This window comes from Alexandromys fortis, unplaced genomic scaffold (genome assembly GCF_014885135.2).
Source record: "Alexandromys fortis isolate MF-2015 unplaced genomic scaffold, M_Fortis_MF-2015_v1.1 scaffold_8_9099976_23576923, whole genome shotgun sequence".
Classification (NCBI taxonomy): domain Eukaryota; kingdom Metazoa; phylum Chordata; class Mammalia; order Rodentia; family Cricetidae; genus Alexandromys; species Alexandromys fortis.
This window is the reverse complement of record NW_026067899.1, coordinates 11,274,519-11,297,774: the sequence shown is the minus strand read 5'-3', so window position 1 is coordinate 11,297,774 and position 23,256 is coordinate 11,274,519. Positions and strand designations below refer to the sequence as shown.

The 23,256-nt window shown below is 38.5% G+C and overlaps 1 protein-coding gene across 15 annotated transcripts in view; it reads right to left on the bottom strand.

Annotated features, from left to right (window-relative positions):
- Window positions 1-23,256, bottom strand: part of Baz2b (bromodomain adjacent to zinc finger domain 2B) — a 321,551-nt gene that overhangs the window by 29,276 nt on the left and 269,019 nt on the right. For 11 of the 15 annotated variants that reach the window (XM_050122560.1, XM_050122535.1, XM_050122624.1 and 8 more), the window contains 8 exons: window positions 13,765-13,975; window positions 10,623-10,715; window positions 10,457-10,518; window positions 6,623-6,688; window positions 4,813-4,878; window positions 3,295-3,339; window positions 3,029-3,061; window positions 1,740-1,805 (listed from right to left, as the gene is read on the bottom strand). In XM_050122560.1, coding sequence (XP_049978517.1) covers window positions 1,740-1,805; window positions 3,029-3,061; window positions 3,295-3,339; window positions 4,813-4,878; window positions 6,623-6,688; window positions 10,457-10,518; window positions 10,623-10,715; window positions 13,765-13,975 — 642 coding nt within the window. The remainder of the gene's footprint in view (window positions 1-1,739; window positions 1,806-3,028; window positions 3,062-3,294; window positions 3,340-4,812; window positions 4,879-6,622; window positions 6,689-10,456; window positions 10,519-10,622; window positions 10,716-13,764; window positions 13,976-23,256) is intronic. The other 4 variants (XM_050122632.1, XM_050122608.1, XM_050122637.1 and 1 more) reach the window with 2 other exon arrangements.

Genomic DNA, 23,256 nt, shown 5'->3' with positions numbered 1-23,256 from the left:
GTAGCCCATGCCTACTTAAGGGCTGGGAGAGGTTTGCCCGAGGAGAGAGAGAGAGAGAAAGATAAGGAGAAGGAGATAGATTGCTGTGAATAAAGTCCTGAAAACTGCTGCAAGAAGAGCTCCGGGTGTTGCGTTTTTCCTTGCTGGTCGAGGGTGGACGCGACAATGCCATTGAGCACAGAGACGTTGAGCTGGTGCACAACTAGAAGCCTCACCCCTAGGAACTCAGCACAGTACAACTACCAAAGGAGTAAAATAATCAGTATCACACAGCAACAAATACTGAGACAGCTACTTTCCTGCAGGATACACTGGTAATTGTGGCATAAATGTTATGGGAATAACCAATCATTTAAAAAAATGGATTTAAGGCCCAGTCCATGACTGGGAACCCAATCCTTATCCTGCTGAAGTCGTCACAAACCTGACACTAGAAGGTTAAGGGGTTAGGGGAGAACGTACTGCTATTATCCCAGGAAACTAACAGAGCAATGAAATGACTCCTAATGGCCTATCACCATACCCACAGGTCACTGCCTCACTCAGGTCATCAGAGAAACTTCTGCAATTAACTGGACAACGTGTAGAGGATGAGAACATCAGAGAAGTGAGTCCCAAGTGGAAGGCTGTCATAGAACCAAGGGTCATGGATCATATGAAGAAGTAGCAAAAAGATTCTTTTTTTTTTTTTTCTTGGTTTTCGAGACAGGGTTTCTCAGTAGCTTTGGAGCCTGTCCTGGAACTAGCTCTTGTAGACCAGGCTGGCCTCGAACTCACAGAGATTCGCCTGTCTCTGCCTTTAATCCGGGATTAAAGGCGTGCGCCACCACCGCTCAGCGCAAAAAGATTTTAAGAACCAGAGATGATGGATGAGTCCAAGGAAACAGTGTCTTCTACATATAACCAGGACTGATGCACATATGAACTCAGAGTCTATGGCAGCATGCACAGGGCCAGCACAGGCTCTAACCACACAAAATCCCAGCACTGAAAGAGTAAGTCGGCAAAAGTCCCACACCTGACCAAGATGCTATATTTGCAATTGACACCTGCTGGGGAAGGGAAAATCAGTTTTCTCAGACAGAGTGACAATGAGTATATTAATTATAGTTCAGGGTAGGCCCAATGCCCAGGAACAGTTAGTTGGCCAATACAAAACAAATGCTGACCTTTTGTGGATGTGTGTATGGGGAGAGGAAAGATTTATATAATTTCTTTGGCATTTTCCTTTTGTCTTAATGGCATTTTGTTTATTTCAGCTATTTTTTTGAGAGCAAACGAGTGAGCAGGTGACACTGTGAGCAAGCATTAAGTTGGGCGGGTAACAACGAATTGGGAAGAGTTTGGGGAAGGAAAAAAAATGATCGAAATAACAGAAAAGAATTACAAATTTGGTTAAGGCTGGAGAGATGGTTCATCAGATGAGAGTAGTGGCTGCTCTCCCAGAGGACCTGGCTCGATCCTCAGAACACACACAGCATGTCTAGTTGTGGTGGCAAAAGTTGTGGATGGTGTGATTAGGATCTAAATGAAAGTGCCTGGAGCCTCTACACATGCTATAAGGTTAGTTTTGTTACATCCTGGTTACAGTAATAAGGAGCCACAGTTAGCTCATCAATGTCATCAACACAATTAAAATCACGGCAAACCTATACTCTGAAAAAAAACTACAATAGCTACTGCTTCAGGAAAAGCAATCTTTCCATCGTAAGGTAATAGTCCTCCAGGAACACACTTACTTCTGCCTTCTTACGCGCTTCCATAGCTTTCATGAGCATCATGTGCTGCCGCCTTCGCTCCCGTTCCTGCAAGGCCAGATAAAATTAGGAGAGCAACTCAACCACAGTTCACTGTTGGGTCTTCAAATGGAAAAACAACAACAACAACAAAAACAACAACAACAACAAAAACTCAATATAGCATGTTTAGCATTTATAGACAAGTCATGGTAAATACTAAATATAAGACAAGAATGGCCATTCTGTGCATGTTTTAGTTCAGGTTTAGAAAGCAAATACAAGAGCAATCAACAGCAAAAAGGTGAAGCAATGAGCATGGAGACAGTGTAAACAGAGCATACAAGGTTTACTTATGGTCAGCTGTGATGCTCCTTCAAAAGCTGCCAGAACAAAAAGCATAATGGTTGGCTGGAACAGGTCAGTTACCTTACATCTGCTATTAGAAAAACCACAAAATACTAGAGCCAATTTTACAAGGTTACATTGTTCTTAAAATTTAAGATCAGGCAAAAATTAATCCATAATCACTTTCACATTGTGGTTTTAGAATTGATTAAGTTAATTTCAAGTACAAAATTATTTTAAAATCCAATAGTACACCAATAAATTAGGAAAAAAATTTAAAAGTGTTTATACCAATTAAAAGTTAAACTCTTCATGGTTCATACACATATACCAATGAAATGTGATATTCCTATTTACTGATGTCTGATGCTTGATGCACCATTTAAAGGCATAAAGCTGTACCATGGGCAAACAATAGTAATCTAAAATGCCCACTATAGAAGTAAGGTAAGCACTACCTTAATTTGGTAACTAATTTTAATGCAAAAATTGCATATCATTGTTATTTAATCATTATTTTGGCTTTGATATATTTGGTCCCCCAAAGGGGTATTTCCAAATTTTGACTATAAAACCAGAATACATTTCATATTCTCTCATCAAGCAAATTCAAAATTCCCATTGTTCGTAATGGCAGTTTTGCATCTACAAGGATGGGAGAACATGGGTCATAACGGTATCTAAATGTGTAATGAGTCAACTTTTCCTGTGACATCAGTAATGCACATTTTTAGAGAGGAGTTTTATGCAATTCAATGAAAACTCTTTGAGACGTATCACACTTCTCATAGACAGACAAGCAGATGTATGCAATGCACTGTGCTGTAAAGCCATGCAGCAGTATGTAATATGACAGCAGCCAGTGCTACACTTTATGCATTGCTATGACAACCATATCACAACCAAATCACAATGCGGTGTTAGATGTACAAAAATAAACATACCCATACCATATCTAGTCTATGCCTCTCCAACTCCTGGTAGAAAGAGTTGGCACAACATTATGAAACAGAAATCACAGAGTCATAAAACCAATTTTAACCCCCCCAAAGACACCAATACCAAAGCAAGGCATTAAACTGTAAGACAAAGGGAAAACCGCAGCAGGAATTAACGAGAAGTTTTAAAGAAAGTATTTTGAAGTTCCCCACCCCCCAAATAGTTAAGCAAATGAAAGTACTTTCCACAGTTGTGCTTTGTGTATACAGACCTGGTGCTTCAGAAGGACAGCCTGCTGTCTTCTCAGTTCTTTTTCCTTAAAAATAAGAAACTTTTGATATACCGTTTTTAGGAGAGATTTAGAGCACATTAAATAATAAAAATTTCATTTCAGATAAATTTCCAGCCTTCAATAGCTTTGACTACAGAAGATGTTCACTATTCCATCTTTCTAACATTGATACAGCTCTACCTAATGGCTAGCTAACACAAATTGCATGGCACAATCAGTAGCAAGGATGTTTGCCTAGTAATCATTTCACTTAAAATTTAATAAATAACCAAAAAGCATACTTCAATGGCAAATTCACTAAACTGACTGACTAGATTGTCAAACATAGGATATAAAAACTGTATATATATTTTAACAATTACTCAATAATTTATGATTCAACTCATAAAACTAGCTTACTAAAGCCTTTCTTGCTCTAAACATAAGGTCCCAAATATACTCTGTGTATGCCTGGGCGCATGTGTGTCCACCCCAAGGGGATTGGACACAATGCAAAACAATTACATAAGTCTGTTACCTACTGATTATTGTTGAGCAAGGTAAAATCTCAGTGAAATGAATATTGAGGGTAAATAAATATAAAGGAGAATAGAAGAATTAAGACTACTCTTTATTCTAGAGAACAAAGTACGGGAGTATATGTTGAAAAGACTGCAAACCATACTTAGGGTAGAGCTTTAGAAGCAGAGCTTTGCCAAGCACAACTATATGGTGCCCCAAACAGAACTGAGCAAATAGCAAAGCATTGCTGCGGCTCTATAGAGTAGAGCTGAGCTGGCAACCGAAGCACTAGCAGGTTCATTCAGCTGCGCCATTCAGAATTCAGAGGAAGGGAAGAGCTAGGCAGGGAAGGAAGAGAATGAATAGAGCGTCTCTCTATGCTTCATGCCAGGGAATTATAATCAAAACTTCTCCATAATTTTGGGACAGAATATAACAGACTGATCTTATTACTATGTAATGACTGCTAACAGTGTTTCTGCCCGTTTATTTACTTTTTGTTTATAGACAGGGTCTTGCTTTGTCACTGGACTTGCCATCCACATCACCTAAGTCCGCTTCCTGACTGCAGGCATGACAGGTATGCATCACCACAGCTAGATTATGCATTTTGTTTCTAAAAACTAAAACACTTACTGGACACTAACAAAGAGAGAGTTATGAGGGGCAGTCAGGTTTGCGGCATGGGCTGAAGCATAAACATAAAGGATACATAAACTAGTTTGGGTGATCATTCTTATCAAGCAAACTTAAATCCAGATGCCATGCAATAATTTGCATTTCTAACTTGATGTCTTCCATTGATACATCAAAACAGCACATACCTACATTAAGAAATAAAAAACATACAACAATATACATACAAATAAAAGCACACATTTACACACATATTTTTCAATAGTAGCTTTAAGAAAAACTATTTTTTCATGATTGGTATTACACAAATGAAGTTTTTATTTTTGAAAATAAAAACTCTTGATTCTCGGCTAAACTAACCTTTGTTCGTTTCTCGGCCTCCAATAATTTGGCATTTGCCGCTTCTTCCTTCTTTTTCTTTTTAGCCTGTGCATGCGAAACAGGTCTCAAGTCATGCAACAGCACCGCTAAGACTCGCAGCTACATGCCTCACAAGGTACACAGCGATCATGTAACACATATGCAGACAGTTACAAACATCCCCGCCTCGCAGTATTTCCAAAGGAACATCAGGGCTAAAACACATCTGTAGCACCCTTAACAATCACAAGACAACATCTTTTCTTCTATAAACAGATAAACATTTGAAATAACATTATTTTATCTTAAGAAAAACGACTATCATGTTTTGCATTTTTGAGGATTTTAAAAGAAAATTTACTCACTGAAAAAAAAATTCAGAAAGAATTAATATTGATGGATAAAAAGAACCTCAAGCACATCTACTTTTGGAACTTCCTTTTCTCCTTGATATTTTAGATAAGGAAATCCATTATTTGGTTGTAAACATTAAATGAAATTTAGTAAATCTGATTTTCACTACCTCTGTATACTGGGTCTTGATTCAGCGTTTATTGTTTAACAAGACAAAGCCTGCACTCTGACAGCCAGCCTCACACTATACCACCTGAAGTCACTCACCGTCTGCAAGGTCCTAATTACCTCTAAGTTATTGCTTGTTTCCAAAAAGAAGTGTTCTGAATTTGGGAGTTATAAAAAGTAACCTAAACAGGGTGAGGGAATGTCTGCATTTCTAGAGAAAGCACTACAACACAAAAACGCCAAGTCTCTGCAGACCTATGGGCATAGTGTTCCACAAAGCAGCCTATCAACAGCTGAGAGGAAAAAGAACTGCAGTTATCAAAAGTTTATTTTCCCTGGATGGTGGTGCACGCCTTTAATCCCATCAATTTGGGAGGGAGAGGCAGGTGGGGGATCTCTGTGAATTTGAGGTCTACAGAGTTGGTTCTAGCTCAGTCAGGGCTACACAGAGAAACCCTCTCTTAAACAACCAAATATGATAGGAAATTTATAAATCTTATAAATGATATTAGTCTTCATGCTAGTGATAGATATTTGTAATATATCTATTTGGCTGTTAAGGTAAAACTTAAACTGAGTATTTTTAACCCCAGATGACTTTTGGGGTTGCCAAAACAAATACCAAAACAAAAAAGTTTATTTTCACTATATTTTTAGGAAACAACTTCAAGACATATACCATTTTTGATACAGGATATGAAACATATTTGCCTTTGTCTTGATGAGGCAACTGTTTCTCACAATGTGACAGTGACACTGTACACCAAAGCCGCGTGAAAATGTCATTCAGATAAAAGTTCCAAACTCGGGCAGGACTTGCTTGAGTCCTGGATGTGCTAAGTCCACTTTTTCAGTATTTCTTCCTGCTGATTTCTAGCTTCTAATTTTGATGCTAACACATCCTGTATACCTGATTCTAGTCCTCTTGCAGAGGGCAGGTATACTAGGAACCCTGCTAGCGATAGCATTTTCTATCATGGAAGAGATGAAATGAAAAAAAAATGTCTAACTAGATGCCCTAGGGCTTTCCTGAGGGTAAACACCACGAACTCCGTGACAACTATACTGGCTTCTCAAGTCTTCCCTCTTTTGTTGGTTGCTGTTTGTTTTATTTCACTTTCTGGCATTTAGGGCTAGGATGGATTAACTCGCTAACAAGGGTCAAAAAAGGCCTCCATCTACACATTTCTGAATAGACTTGAATGGACGAAAGCAGTAGTAAGTGAGCATCGGAAAACCCTGCACTTTATGAGTTGTTATCTTAGTTATGTTAAATTAAGAATTCTACCTCAAGAATCTGCTGAGCTCGGAGTTCTTTTTCCATTCTGATTTGCTGGATTCTCTTAATTTTTTCCTGTGGGAGACATTATGAAAATTTGAGAAAATAAATATTTAGGTAAAAAGGTTTAATTGGAGTCAAAATATTTAAGACATGAATACTAAATTATCAAACGCTTTCCGTGCTGGATCTGAAATTCAGCTACCTGTTGTAAGGAGATTCATAGGAGTTTAGACATTTTCTCATAATGGTAAACTATAAATGCTAAACATACAAAGAGATTGCAGAGCTGATTAACGTTATATACCCAGACAATATTTTCAACAAACTGCAAGAACAGATAAAACAGAAAACAGAAATACATATAGCAACTGATAGATTTCTACCACTTACTGAATGAACTGGAACGAAGAACATTATTTCTATAAAACGATTTACACGCATGCCTTTGTCAACTTGTCATAAATTTAAAGAATGCTTTAAAATCGCAGCTATATAGTCATTACAAGGCTTTAAGGTCATTATTAAAAATAATCTCTGATCCTAAAATTTATTTCACATGTTGACAACATGATGTGAACAATGCTTTCAACCACAAGGATAAACCCACAAGATTTTAGAGGGAATTCGTTTGATTTTATGATCCATGAAATTAATTACATCAGATAACTGGCATGTAAAATATTTTAATTTGGTTATATTTTATAATTTAGCAATCATATACGCTTTGGTAAGAATTTACATGTTGATTTTAAAAATTACCCTTCTATGCTACAATCACAGTCAGAACTTCCATTTTAAATGTTCTTTCAGAAAGTTTCCGACTGGCCTGGATAGGATTGAATACTTAACGACAGCAACGACAAACCTTGACATTTCTGACTTGGATTTGTTCTAAATTCCTATAGCAAACACAGTTCATCTATATCAAAGACCGCTGTGTTCCTCTTTCAGCTTCCAGATATGTCTGACTGTGCTTTCCTGTGGGTTTTCCATCATTCTGTGTTATTATTGAGTCTCTACAGAGGTGTATAACACAATCATATTTGAGAAAACAACAATCTAATTCAGAAGACTTATCACATTCTATGACTTTGTTGCTGGTGTTCCTTTCTTGACACTGAATATTAGCTGAAGCTTACCAAAAATAAAAACCCAAGTATGTATTTTTATGTTATTTCTAGATAACAGACTGAAGAACCAAGTTTTGAATTATTTACTTATATTAGAAATTCTAGGACAGGTTCCAAAGCTACAGAGAAGGCCGGTCTCAAAAAAACAAAACAAAACAAACAAAAAAACACACACACACACACACACAAAAAAAGTTGAGACCTGAGGGAAACATATTCTTGATGAAATCTTTTTTTTTGTTTTTGTCAATCATAAGACTTTTAAAGGGGTATGACCTTCACTCAGCGAAAGCATTACAGCCTTCTCTCATGTGAGGATATAGAGATTCTTAGATTCTTAGACCAAAAGTCATCTGGGGTTAAATATATTCAGTTTAAGTTTTACCTTAACAGCCAAATAGATATATTACAGATATCTATCACTAGCATGAATACTAATATCATTTATAAGATTTATAAATTTCCTATCATATTATGTACCCATTTATTAAGAGGATACTGAGTTCTAACACAGCAAATATTTTGCTCTAATGCTAACACTTAGAACTCAAGAGTTCCACTCAACTCAGATGACAGTGTCTGTGCTCATCCTACGTCATCATGATGCTTCCAGAATCCTGCAAAATTGCTTTAAGGGATTCTTGTTGTATATGGGGACACATAGCTCCCACAGTGGTCAAGGCCTTATGAAGCATATGGAAAGTCCTGGCAGGGACGAAGTAAGGTTGGGAGCGTGCAGGTGTGGGCTTCTGAACACGGCCCAGTCAGTGCAGTGATGACCTCACAGTAGTTGTGGCTACCTCTATTGTGCCTACACAAGACAGCACAGGTCAGCAAGCAGCTGTGAATCAGGGAAGGGACCATTGCTACTGGACTGCTGGCTGCTGTGGATTCTGGGAAAGATGCAGTCATTGTTGTCCGCTGTGTAACCAACCACTAAGGAATTCCCCAGGTTCTAATAGATAGTTCCAAACCCACAGTCACACAGATGATCCTAGTTAAGGAACTCAAAACAAAATCAAAAACACAATAAAAACAAGACATGAATGAGAGAAAAATGACTTACAGGGAAGACAGTTGGGTAATAGGGGTAGGAGGAAAATTAGAAAGAGTGGGGGTACTTTTAGTTACAATGCATGTATGAAATTGACAAAGAAAAATTTCAATACATATTACACATAAAAAAACAACATGAGCTTAGGAAGTGGTGGCATGGACCTTTAATCCCAACACTAGGGAAGCAGAGGCAGGCGGATCGCTGAGTTCGATGCCAGCCTGCTCTACAGAGCTAGTACCAGGACAGGATACAAAGTTACAGAGAAACCTAGTCTTGAAAACACCAAAAATAACTAACTAAATTGCCACATTTTCTTACTAAACTTGGATGTTCAAGCAATACCCTCTATCCACTGATACATGAATTTTAACGCTGAAAACAGTCTCGGGGTACCAACTTGAATTCAATGTCTACAAAAATATTAAGATACTTATAAATATTACATATAAAATTTTGCTTCTTAAAAACTTTAAGAAAAAGGACATGATTTAAAAGTGAAGGAAGTTCATTTAGGTTTTCCTCTAGGGCCTGTGATCCTTCCATTAACGAATTCAAGGCTAGGTTTGTAGTACTAGACTTGAGCTGCCTCTTGGCAAATGGGTACAAGTCCAATCAGACAGATATTAGTTCCACTGCTGCAGCCCTGCACACCCCTTGTCATTCTGCTCATGCCTCACTTTGATATGCTATGTAAACGTCTTCAAAAGACTCATCTTTAATAAGTTAAGTGCAGCTCACACCCTCATAAATAAGTTTCTGTTTGTCTCAGATGGAGAGAACCACAACTGGTTTAACTGCAGAAAAAAGAAACTGTAGAGCTCTGACCCTCATCAGTCAGACACTGACTCCACTCAAGTCTCGGAGACATCACGTAAGAGCGCTCAGGGAAACAGTAGGAGCCAGAGAGCTAGGAGACAGCTGCAAATCAGAGTTTTGGAAATGACAGGAATGTTGCAAACATGAATTCAAAATGTTTGCCTGCAAGACCATACAGGTTATCATCCCACCACGGGTACAGGAAGAGCTCACAAGGCCTTAACTTCAGGGATAGGGCCTCCATACATGTTGCCCAGACCCCAGAGGCCAGCCCTTCATCTATGTACATATGAACAAAACTAGCTGGACTCAGGAGAGCAGAAATCAAAACACACATACTTACACACACACACACATTCAGTTAGTAGTGTTTATCTTACAAATACGAGAACCTCAGTTCCAATATCAGAACCCACATTTAAAAAAAAAAAGAAAAGAAAAGAAAAAGCCACGTCTGGAAAGATGACTCCATAGTGAAGAATACTGGCGAGGACTTCAATTTGTTCCCAGCACGTACTTGGTAGCTCTTAGCCATCTGTAACAAAGTTCTGGAGGATACAACGCTTTCTTCTGGCCTCCATGGGTACCAGACATAGATGTAGTACAAATACATACATGGAGGCAAACACTCATTCATATAAAACAACAAGAATAAATATCTCTTGAAATATTAAAAAAAATTAAAAGGAGTAAAAATTTTAGGATGGCAACTTTCTAAACAGACAGAGGCATTCCATATAACAGTGGCTGTGCAGGCATCCAGGCGGGAACCGTGTGCGCACAGACGCAGATGCACGGGAAGGCGGACTAGAAGTCCGCTGCAGCACATGGACATACCTGCTGCTTCAGAATCTTCATCTGTTCTTTCTGCTTCCGCTTCTCTTCAGCAGCCATTATTGCTGTTAAGAGAAACCAAAGCACGTCTGTCATCACAGAAACTCAGGATTGGAAGGCAGACTAGGAATTCCCATATCCCACCTTTCGATGCATGTAAGTCTCCTACCCTGCTGTTTTTTGGCTTCTTTGGCAACCCGTGCCTGTTCTTGCTTTTGAAGTTTTCTCAGAAGCTTAATTTGTGCTGCTTGTCTGGCTATTTCTGAAAAACACAAATTTCACAGGGTATAATTAACAACATTATATAGCTGATAAACTCGAAGAGTAATGTGGAACTGTGCTGTGTCACCACGAACGATGCGCACTTCAGAACACTGCCTAGGGAGATACAGACCAGGCAGGAAAGCAGTTTGGTAGAGAATGACATGTTCATTCCTCCTACAAATGGCCAGATTAGGAGACTGTGGTAGCTCCGGCAATGGAGCAGTTGAGACAAAGCAATCATGAAGTTTAAAGCCCCCAAAAGTTAGAAAAGAACTGTCAAATTATTTAATCAACTCTGAAGAAAAGAATAACTGTATAAATGTGATCCTCGTCATCCTTCTTTTGAGTTAAGGACCTGCTGAGATGTAAGAATATCAGCTAGCTTCAATCTTAATACACACACACACACACACACACACACACGTAAACACACACATTTTCACATACCTGTAAAGGCAAAGACCTCTAGCCAAACTTGTATTTCACTTAGTGTGCCAGTGATTAAATCCTTGAATCTAGTGATACTTTCATTTACACGACAGAAGAACTAAAACTCTTAAAATAAAAAGGAGAGACTACTGGCCAGACAGACATCTTAACGAGCACATGGCTGTGGAAGTCTGCCGACTGAGTCTCATTCCCAGAACCCCTGCTGGGGAGAAAACAAAACTAATCTTGAAAATTGTTCTCTGATCGCCACATGTGCAACATGGCACATATGTATTTCATTCATATGCACATTATTATGCACGTACACGAATATTATTAAAAACATTTCAATGAATGAAGGTCTTGTAACTTTAAATGACAGATGGAAGCATTCGGGGCAAAAACACTTTGGAGTCCCTCTCATTAGGAGATGGAATAAACTCTGCCCCTAGATTCTGAATTCGGCCAGTGGTGTCCCATAGTCAAAAGGATGTTAGCTGAATCGACAGAGGGCGTTCAAGGGAAGACATGTTCTCTATTGCCAACCAAGGACATGTTTTAGATTGGCTGCTGGATATTGAATACATGGAGACAACTGAGCCCACACATGTGAACAATCCCAGCCAAGACTGATAAAGCTGCTCCCACTGATTCCATCTGGAAAAATGATTCGCTCTTAGTGCCCCGAGTTGTTGAGATTTAGTGGTTGGTTGTTAGTGTAGACACGGGCAATGGATAAAGAAACGATACAATGTTATTATTCTCCTCAATGGCAAATGTAATCTGCATGCTATTAACTCTGAAAGGGACGGAGCATATTACCTGAAACATATTTTAGAAAGTTCTACTTTACAACACAGAACAACAGTTCTAAATTTTGTAGCTGAAAAAGATGTTATATAAACTATATTAACTGACAATGATTATGTATTTCTACCTTTTATTGAATGTGGCTAAAGCAAAAAATTTATATGATTTTATTTAATATTTATAGCTATTTTATAACAAATAATATTACACAGAGCATATAAATAAAATGTCTAAGGTGCACAGAAGTGCAGTGCAGCGGAAGCAGAAGTCCATTTCCATCTCACGATGAGGAAAACCCTTGAGGCAGCATTTGAATGCTCAGAGTTCCTAAGTTAGCCATGTAGTCTACGAAATGATGATCACTAATTTCCACCATAGCAATTCTGTCTTAAGTAGAAAAGCCAATGCGATTGAGAAAACAATTTCCTAAAAAGTTACTTAAGCTAAATTCTTGCTCTAATACAAGCATGGATTTCATAAATCCTAAAAATGTCATAAGGAAAACAAATAATTTGCCAAAAAAGTAGATGCTAAATTTTCTTTTAAAAAATGTCTGCCTTAATTTCAAAGATAAGTATTTAGTCTCAAATAAACTCCTAGCACATAGAATTAGTGTGACCTTGTAGACACACGTCCTTTCTTTGCAGCAGGACTAGATTTGAAGGTGCCAGGCAGCTGTCAGCAGCCTTCTTAAGAGTCAATGGAGAAAGCACTGTTACCACATCTCCAGCTCTGTGACACCCAGTGTCAGCTGCTACTTTCTGCTGCACACAACTTGAGGTATAGGTGGGTCAATTAGCACACAGGTTTTATTTACACACACGTAGAGCCACTATTATATCCGAACAGTGTCAGATTTTAAACTCTTCGCTGTTGCTTAATCTCTACAACAGGAGTACACAATAAATTCATATACTTGTAAATGTAAAACTACTACTATTTACATATATATTACTGTGCAAGGGCCATGGCAGGTATGTAGCGGTCAGAGGACATGTTGATGGAACCATTTTATACCTCCCACCTTGATGTGGGGGTCCCGGGGACAAAATTCAGATCACAAGGCATGGGCAGGAAGTAACTTTACCCATTGAGTTATCTTGCTAGCCCAAACATAGTAAGCATTTATTGTTAAATACTGAATGCTGTGGTAAGGGAGATGCTCAGTGCATGAGGACTGTTACCACCAAGCTGGCGACCTGAATTGGACCCCAAGAAACCTCATGGTGAAAGGAAGGAACCATTACCTGCAATTTGTCCTGTGACCTCCACAAGGTATGGGGACACAAATGTAGCCTATTCTTAGTAAATTAATAAAGGTAAATAGGAAATTCTCAATAATAAGTACATTTTGAATGAATATGAGTACTGTGATCTTAATAAATCTGCTTTCTGGTGCCCTTGACACACCTTCTAAAACACACCTGGAATTGCATACCCAGACTTCAGGAGACTGCAAACTGAAGCACTTGGGTTAGTTACCAGTAAGTAAGTGGAGTTCTCTGGCTGAAAATTTACCTACAGGTGCACAAATTCTGAAGTTATTCTCAGGTACACTTCAAAAACTTGGGAGCTATAAAAAGGAGAATCCCATGTTGGGACAACTTTAGGGCACGTGTTAAGAGCTAGCTGCTCCAATTCTGTGCAAGCCTCTTTAATGGTAGCACACAGACAACTATTGGGGAACGGCTACAGATTCACAGAGCTCCTTATGTAAGAGCACTGTCAACCACTTCCAAGTCAAAAGTATAAGAAGGATGACTGTTAGGTTTCCGTGCGATTTCTAGTGACAGGTGCTTCTTTCTCACCTTGAGCCTGCAGTTTCCTTAGTAATTTCGCGTCTGTGCTATCTAAGAACTCTGCACTGCCAACATTGGGAGGGCGACCCTTCCGGCGTTTCATCCTCGACTCCTCTCTTGCTCTTGGTCTATCGGGGTTGGGTGGTCTTCCTCTTCGGCCTTCCATTGCCCTGATACGAGGAATGACATCCTCTTCTTTCAAAAGACACCACTGCATTCCCTGTTAATTAATAAATTGCAGAAATAAATGTTACAAATACATTAAAAATAAGGGGTCAACATAACAGAAAATTCTAGTTAAAGCCAGAGGCTTTTTTTAAATTTATAAAGCTGGTATAAAATTTAACTTTTAAAAATTAAATTTAGTAATTTTTCTATGGTAAATCTTTAATATTCTTAGTCAAATTATTTCTTCCTTAAGTACACAGACAGTTCTGTATCTGTCTATACGCATACAGAGAGATCTAACATAATCATCACTCCCGAATACAACCGTGACAACGGTGGCAGACATGTGAAAGGACCAGCTGTGTGGGAACCCTAGGGGTTGTTCCTGAGTGTTGAGAGTTCACCAAAAACATTAGGTCACATTAGATACCAGATAAACCTCTTTCTGAAATGCATATTATAGCTAATCAAGTAGAGCTGCCTGTGAATGGGTTGCATTTCATCAGAAATGAGACAAGCAGACCAACACCAGCTTCCTAATGGAGGCTCACATCACCTCTGATCTTATACCTGCCCCAAGGTAATCCTGGACTTGATCAAAAGCCAACATTTATTCCATAACTTTTAAAAGCAAGACTGAACAAGACACATCTCTTTAAAATACATGCAAAACTCAGTCAGAAGAAAATCAAGAAATGATTTGGCCTCTTCAACAAATAAATTATGACAAGCTTAACCAACAATACAGGAAAATTATGTAGACTTTAAAAGGTGTTATCAATCTGAATTCATCAGCCTTATTTGGCAATTGATCTAAAAAAAAAAACTACTGAGAAAATTTAACATCTGGAAATTGTAACAAACAATGACATTTGAAAGCACAAGAAAAAAAGCAGCCTTGTGAATGCAAAGATGAGAGCTGTGAATTACAAATCTGCTTGCTAACGCACAGAAGGTAGCGAAGAACCCATAGTAGAAACCCTATCGTGCTCAGGCACTCTGTATTCACACAATTTGATCTTCATAACACTTCTAAGTCCTCCGGCAGTGGGTTTTAGAGGTATCGAGAAAGCAAGGAAGAAAACTATGATTCAATTTGAAAAGAACTGTCACACTTTTAGGTTAAGATGTTCTTACAGCTTTTGATATATAAGTATATATAAGCTAATGAGTGACTGATCACAACTTTTAGAACTGTATCAAGCCAAACTTGTGATTAAAAAATTAGTGCATGCAGTGGTGGTGGCATAAGCTTTTAATCCCAGTACTTGTTAGAAAGATGCAAGCTGATCTCTGTGAGTTCAAGGCCAGCCTGGTCCACAGAGTGAATTTCGGACTGGCTCCATAGCTACTGGGAAACCCTGTCTTGGAAAAAAAACTAGTGCATGTATTCCACATCTGCTTGCTAACATTAAAAATCTAATACTAGCTTGTCAGTGATTTGTATGCTAAAATAACTTTTATATTGATTTTAAAAAAAATTGCTTTCTCTAAAGAGAAAAGGCCAGCTGGACTGGGAATGAAAAAGCATGGGATCAAACCGGACTCTCTGAACATGGCAGACGATGAGGGCAGACTGAGAAGACAAGAACAATGGCACTGAGTTTTGATCCTACTGCATGTACTGGCTTTGTGGGAGCCTAACCTGTTTGGATGCGTACCTTCCTAGACCTGGATGGAGGAGGGGAGGACCTTGGACTTCCCACAGGGCAGGGAACCCTGACTGCTCTTTGGACTGGAGAGGGAAGGGAAGGGGGGTGGGGGAGGGGGGAAAAGGGAGGTGGGGAGGAGGCAGAAATTTTTAATAAAAAAAAAGATAGTCAATAGAATCAACAGTTGCACTGAGTACATTTTGGGGCACATATGACTTCAGAAGAAAACTGTCAGCACAGACAGGATGGAGCACACTGTGCTCACTGTCAAGGAAAGTTTTATTAGTTTTTCCCTTTTTTTATGATTTTAGACACCAAATCAGCACATATCACACACGACACGCTGATTAAAAAAAAAAGTGACATTTGTGACTGAGTGACAGGAGCACACAGGAGTATGTAAACAAACCAGCACAATGCTTCATGCCACTATTGAGGGTCTTGTACGAGTACCTTTTCATATTAAATGTGATTTTTATATAGTACTTCTATATTCACATAGGAAAATTTCTTGCTGGTGCTAGAAACTTACCAGACAGTAGTGACTTTATAATCTACATTTGTGTCCCTGGCATTTAGAAAACTAGCACTTGTAGAAGGGACTTGCATATATTGGATTAGACGTAATGTCACCTAACTCTTTGATTTCAGAAGACAAGAATAAAATGCTTAGGAAATGTCAGGCTTATACTACAGCTTTAATCCCTTGAGTAGCCAAATTATTTGCAGGTAGGGACATATGGTCTAGCTCTAACTAACATAATTAATAATACTTGACTAACTCTTCTGAGTCAGAAATTTTATGATAAAAAGTAAATTTGAAAACCTGGCTTGGTTCCCCAGCATTAGGAGAAAATTTTTCTTTTTTCTTTTTGCTTTTTTGAGATAAGATTTCTCTAGGTTAGCCCCTGTTGTTCTGAAACTTGCAATGTAGACCAGACTGGCCTTGAACTCACAGAGGTCTGCCTGCCCCTGCCTCCACGTCTGGCTATTTAATTTTTATTAGGGTTTAACACACACACAAAAAAAATGTTTCCTAGAAATAATGTTCCATGATGAAGATTTAAAAGACACATATAAAAAGAAGCATTATGAAGATGATCAAAGATTATATTTATTATTTTATACTTCTTTTTGAAGGGTTACTAATTTATATTCTTTTACATTTTATTTAAGAAAACTGAACAAATTTGGTAAAATAAAAACAGAAATATGAGATAAGTGAAACTATACTGTAACATTGCAATATATTACTTTTTTAAAAGTTAGAGTCTCTATGTGTTATTTGGAACAGGTGATCTAGAATTGCTTCTCTAAGAGAAAATATAGAGAATTTTTAAACTTTTAAATTTTTATTACTTATAAATGTGTCAGTGTGTGGTAATTGGAAACAACTTTGAGGAACCCTGTTCCTTTCAACCACCCTTCAACTGGGTTCCTCAGTTCCTGCCCCCACTAAGTCATCTCTCCAGTCCAGAAGAAAGCCATCAAAGAATATTTTTAGGGGCTGGAGAGATGACTCAGCATTAAGAGCACTATTTAATTCCCAGCACCCACACAGCAGCACACAACTGTTTGCAACTCCAGTTCCAGGGGACCTGGCACCCTCACACATAAAACAAAAAAGAATTTTTTAATATGTACTTACAGGTGTTTTGTCTGAATGTATGCATGTGCACCATATATGGTATTTGCAGAGTCCAGAAAGAGCATTGGATCCCTGGAACTCAACAAGTGGTTATGGCCACCACGGGTATCTGCAAGAGCAGTTGCTGCTCCTTCTGTGGAGCCATCCCCAGCTCCAAAGCAACAGTGTTGGTAACGATGAACCTAAGGCTCAGGCTACTCCAGTGTGGGTGACTCGGGGCCACATCACCAAGAGTGATGAACTGAAAGCTTTAGCAGTCAGGGCAGGAAACTGTCTCAGTGAATCATGCACACATTATGAGACCCTAGAACTGGGAAGGGGACTAGAACCAGAGAGAACGGCAAATGCTTAAGTCTTACAGGAGAAAGAACAAAAGCTGAAGACTACCTGGATATGAAAGAGAAGTCTGAAGCCAACCAGAAAAATGAGCAGGAATCACCACACTTACATAGTCATGGCCGCACTCTTACATCTCAACCGAGCTTTGATAGTGTGCTAACAGTAAATGTGTATAGGCGGCTGAGCAACCTAAGTGGATGGCTTTTCTCAGTGTGAGTGTCACGAGGGTGCTGGGAGCTACAATTCCATTCCTCTAATGGCTGTTTTTCCAAGTTCCCACTTGAAAGGCCAGCACTTTGAAATGAATAAGAGATACTTCTTTTCTTCTCTTTTCTTTTTTGTAATTTAAGACAGGTTCTTACTATGTAGTCTTGCTTTGGCCTAGAACGTGAGATGGGATCTTTCTCTAACATTTCTGTCTCTTGGAAGTAAAATAACTGGTTGACATTGAAGTAGATTAATGCATTTGTTGTAACAATTTTAGATCTCTTAGTCTTAGATTATTCACCAAACAGATCTTCACAAAATATTTTCTAGTAAAATTAAGTCTAAAAATAAAGTTGCGATTAAAAAAACAATAACAAAACTAAAGCCAACATCCTTCTGATAGTGTGATTTGCGTCTTACTATCTAAGAGCTCACATGAAACATTTTAGAATGTCATACCTAAAAAAAGACAATGAATCATTGAAAAAATTTTACTTATTTTTATTTCATGTTCATAAATGTTTTGCCTGTCCCTATGTAAATGAACTGTGTACATGCCTGGTGCTCAGAGGCTGAAGAAGGTGCTGATCCCTTGGAACTTGGGTAAACCAAGTTGTGAGGATCCTCTGGACCGCGAGTCATCTATGGCTGGGAGCTGAACCCAGTTTCTCTGCAAGCACTCTGCATTGCTGAACCGTATCTCTAACCCAGAAGAGCAGGGATATGAAAGACCTGGTGATCTCAGGCCCATTCCAGGTGAGAAAATTAAATAAGCCTTAGAGCTCCCAAGTGACATAGGATGCTGACTTACAAGGATTAGAAGTCTTAAAAAAATCATAGGGCATGAGCAAATATTTGAACATCCTACAACTTAATACAAATGTTAAAATTAACATGAAGAAAAGTGGGATTCTGTTGCTTTTCCTAGGCCTGGGTCTACTTCACATTGCCTTCTACCTCCAGAGCAGCACAGAGAGCTTGCTGTACTCTACATGAGGACATTGGGCAGTCCGTCTCTCCGGTTACACAGCTCATTAGAGCCACACACTATTTTCAGTAGTATTTAAAATATAAAAGACCAAGAATAACTTTCCCTGGGAACAGGAGTGTCACTCATGAAACACAGTGGAGAGAGGTGTGGTTTGATAATTATCTCCACAATGTTGATTATACTGTCCAACTGATCCAATAGGTGATCTCTAAGATCACATCTTTAGAGAACTAAGCAACTTCTGTGCTTAATTCAGAAAACAAAGGATTTGACAAAAAACAGGGACTCAGACCTTCAGTAGCTCCACACTTGGGCTTACATTGTAGGTTGTCTGGTACAGGGCTCACTTAGCCACTAAAATCCTACCTGGTAAATGAAAGACATGAACTTCCAGGCTCGTCCCCTGTCTGTGCTGACCGTTCATGTTCCCAGAGTCTATATGTGCCAGAGCTAGGTTACACAGGTATGGCAGTTAACAGCAGAGCTGGCGTAGAACTCTGGTTGTTGACTCCCAACCTTTGGTTCTTTACCTAATTTAAAATAATCACCAGAACTACAACCGTGCAGAGTCCATATGCTGCCAAATTATTATGATTGCTCCATTTATTCTTCACCAGAAAAGTCCTTCCATTATAGCTGGACAGCAACAGATTGAAAGGAAATTCGCCAAATAACACAGTTCTTTGTAACTCTTACAGTAATGTACTATCTGGGTTCTACATTCATATTAGTTTTTCTTCAAATTTAGACTTTCAACTTCATTTCTAAAATAAGAGGCATGTTCACAAACTTCCTTTGTGAGCAAAAAAAAATGTCTTTGGGAATAATCTGGAAACATTATTTGTCAAAAATATTTACAAAGTGACTTTAAAAAGGTTATTTTATTGGCTGGGTGGTGATGGCACATGCCTTTAATCCCAGCACTCGGGAGGCAGAGGCAGGCGGATGTCTGTGAGTTCGAGGCCAGCCTGATCTACAAGAGCTAGTTCCAGGACAGGAACCAAAAGCTATGGAGAAACCCTGTCTCAAAAATCAAAAAAATAAAAAAGTTATTTTATGAAAGAAGCATTTTACTTTTCTTATGGCACAATGCCACTTAAATCCTTAAAAAAAAAAAAACAAACTCAGAAAGTTTCTGAATGGTATGTAAGTCCTCCTTTGTCTATCTTTCCTTCCTTTCTCCTCCTCTTTAGGGATCTCCTTGAACTTACTTGGTAAAAAATACGAAATGATTTTTAAAAGTTAATTAACTAGTTTCCCCATTAGAAGTCACGTAAGGCTTATCAGACACTTCAAAACAACCTTGGCCATCAACGACTACTCACTGGAGTGCCTTCCTGTGTTCCTATGTGGATAAAAGAAACAGTTCTCTCAAACTTACCAAAATCAAGACAGCACAGGTATTTTTTTCCTATTACGTTGGTAACCAAAAAGGTGAAGTAAAATAAAAATGATGACAAACATCAGGATCAACAAGTTTTTTTATGATGCAATGGAACAGAATTCTGAAAAGACAAATCTATCTGAATCCTTTCCACGGGGCTGCAAAGAGGCCATAGGGGCAGAGATAGGGCTGGAGACAAGTGGCTGACAGAGCACGGCCTGCAGAGAACTGACAGATGAGGGATTACAGAAATTAAGAGAGCATTTGAAATCAAGCTAGCAGCAATGATGACCATTCACTGATCCTACAAAGTTCTTACCATGTCTGTGAATTCAAACAAACAAAACTCTTTGAATATACAGGTTTAGTTGGCCTCCTTCCTTCTAGAGCCTCTGTTCTTGAATTAAGGGTATCTGCTTTAGTTATTAAAGATAATCCTTCACCTAAACTTTGACACCCATGAACTGGTTCTCACTTTTCATCTTGTAATATATACAAACACTAATTTCAACCAATGTTTGCTAACACCAAATGCATACATAATTACTATCATGAGCTCCTAAATACTGAATAAAAATGGATAATTTTTAGAAAATGTTGTTTTTATCACTTCAAATATTACCTTCTGGCAGAAATTACCTCCTAAATTTTATCTATCTGATAAGATTTTTGGAATATTTTAATTATTTTTCTGCTTTCAGTAAAATTAGAATGAAGAATTGATGTTCCCCTAGCCTATCATAAAAGGAAGAATAAAGATGTGATGTAGAAACTGTATTCCCAAGTAAAGCTATCAATTTGAGTTAAAAATGACAATACATTTGTATAAAGCATTTTTCCCTTTTAAACTCAAATACATGTATTATATACAGAGCAGCTGAAATCTTTATGTTCAATTTTCCCACATTTGAAAAATAAAAAATTTCTTAGTTTCATTGCATTACAAAGTAGAGAGGTATTATTTTAAAAAACAAAACAAAACAACAGTCTTCCACATTATGCACTTGTAGGGCAAAAGGGTCAGCCAAAGAAACCAACCAATCCCTGAGCATGAACTCTAACACCCTGACCCTCAACCCAAAGCCAGTGAATAAACACTTTAGCCCTGAACCAAGAACCTAAGAAACATACACTTTGGCCGGGGGAACCAGAGCCAGTGAAAGAAATATGCCCTGGCCCCAAAACTAAGGCCAAGGGTTAAAAAAGGTCAGTAAAAGAAACACAATTTGGCCTTGATACCAGAGCCAACTCTGCTCCTAATAAACCAAACTAACCAATCTTGGAGCAGAAAATCTTCTCCTTGGGAAAACTCTACCTCTAAGAAGCCCTACATAAGTTTCCCTCTCAATTCAGGTACAAGTTGTCCTTTTCCACACAGGCAGAGGTAGTACCTCTCCTGGATTCTTCCTTCCAAAATAAATCTCTTTCTTAAAAGAGTTTTCGATGAGTGTCAAAAAAAAAAAAAGTTTTGGGTAAAGCTCATCTTTGGCTGTTCCCTTAGAAGGGCTGAGCATAAAACTAACTTTTCACCTCCAGAAGGAGGCAATTGCTACATTTCTGCAAGGGCTTCCTCTTTAGCAAAGTGAAGGAGAAAAACAAACACCTTGGGCCAGAGCAGAAGAAGCGGGTATCTCTGCTAGGATGTTCACTTAGGGGAACAGAACAGAGCTCAGCAGTAAAGGCTCTCCTAAGAGAGGAGCAGGATTACCACATCCTGAGAGGAGATCATCCCCCACTGCACACAGCTTCAGGTATAGCCTGACTTCTCAGTAAGTCAGGACCCAGCTTCCAGAGCTAATGCAGCTCTAGGTATAGCCTGAATTCCAAACAAGTCAAGACACCTTCCCCTCCAGAGCTGTAACACTTACAGTACTTGATTCAAGTAAATTTTAGAACATAGAAAAAACACAAAAGAGAATAATGAAACAATCTACTCTACCATGACCAATTAAAGCCATTATCAAGTTTGATATACTAATGTTTTTCCTCCTTTTTGGATTTTTGTTGTTGTCATATTTTAAAACACAGACCCAACATGCAGACCAGGATGGTCTCAACTTGGCAATCTTCCTTCCTTTTCCATCCACTGCTGGTATTGCAGACATGCAACACCATACCAGCTAGGCAGCGTTTGGTGTATGAAGTTTTGTTTTTAATACATGCTTAGACATCAAACTTTTATACAATTCGTATAAAGTTAGAAATATTTTATACACACAGAAAACTTCATTGTGTGACAATGATGCATTTGTGCCAAATGGTATTTTATAACCTGCAGACATTTAGCTAATCAAATGTCCTTTCTGTTTGTGCTTGCCTGGCTACTGCTGAATTGGAAAAGCTGGGGAAATGTGGAAAGCGTGGTTTGTCCTGGCTGGATGTTCCTTCGGTGTAAATCCTTCATCATGGTGATCGCACCTCAGACCTTCCCCATGATAAGCCATAGTGGATGGAATTAACAACAGTCCCAAAAGGTGACCACCATGGACAAGAAGAAAATCACCAAAAGGTCAAAAATCAAGTCCTTTGTGAAAGTTTACAACTATACCGCATCAAGCCAACAAGGAACTCCAGATGGGGAGACTAGGTCAAGCCTAAGCAGGGGTACAGACAGCTTCTGACTTAGATTGTTGTTCGTTTGTTTGCAAAACTAAAAGGAAAAATTCTATGTCAGTTACTCTAATAAAAGGATACCCTGCTAATTTTCACAGAAAATTCCTACATAATTATATAAATTTTTGATTAATACTATGCTCAAACATATAAATGATACATATAAAAATATGTGACTTTGTACCTATAAGAATTCTGAAAGCATGAATATTTCTAATACTTTAAGTAAAACATTTTCTTTGGTACTTCTAATCATAGCTCTCTAAAAGTACCTTGAAATGACGTAAACTTACTAATTTTTCTGAGCTAAAAAGAGGTGCCAGGGGGCTGGAGAGATGGCTCAGAGGTTAAGAGCATTGCCTGCTCTTCCAGAGGTCCTGAGTTCAATTCCCAGCAACCACATGGTGGCTCACAACCATCTGTAATGGGGTCTGGTGCCCTCCTCTGGCCTACAGGTGTACATGCAGACAGAATATTATATACACAATAAATAAATATT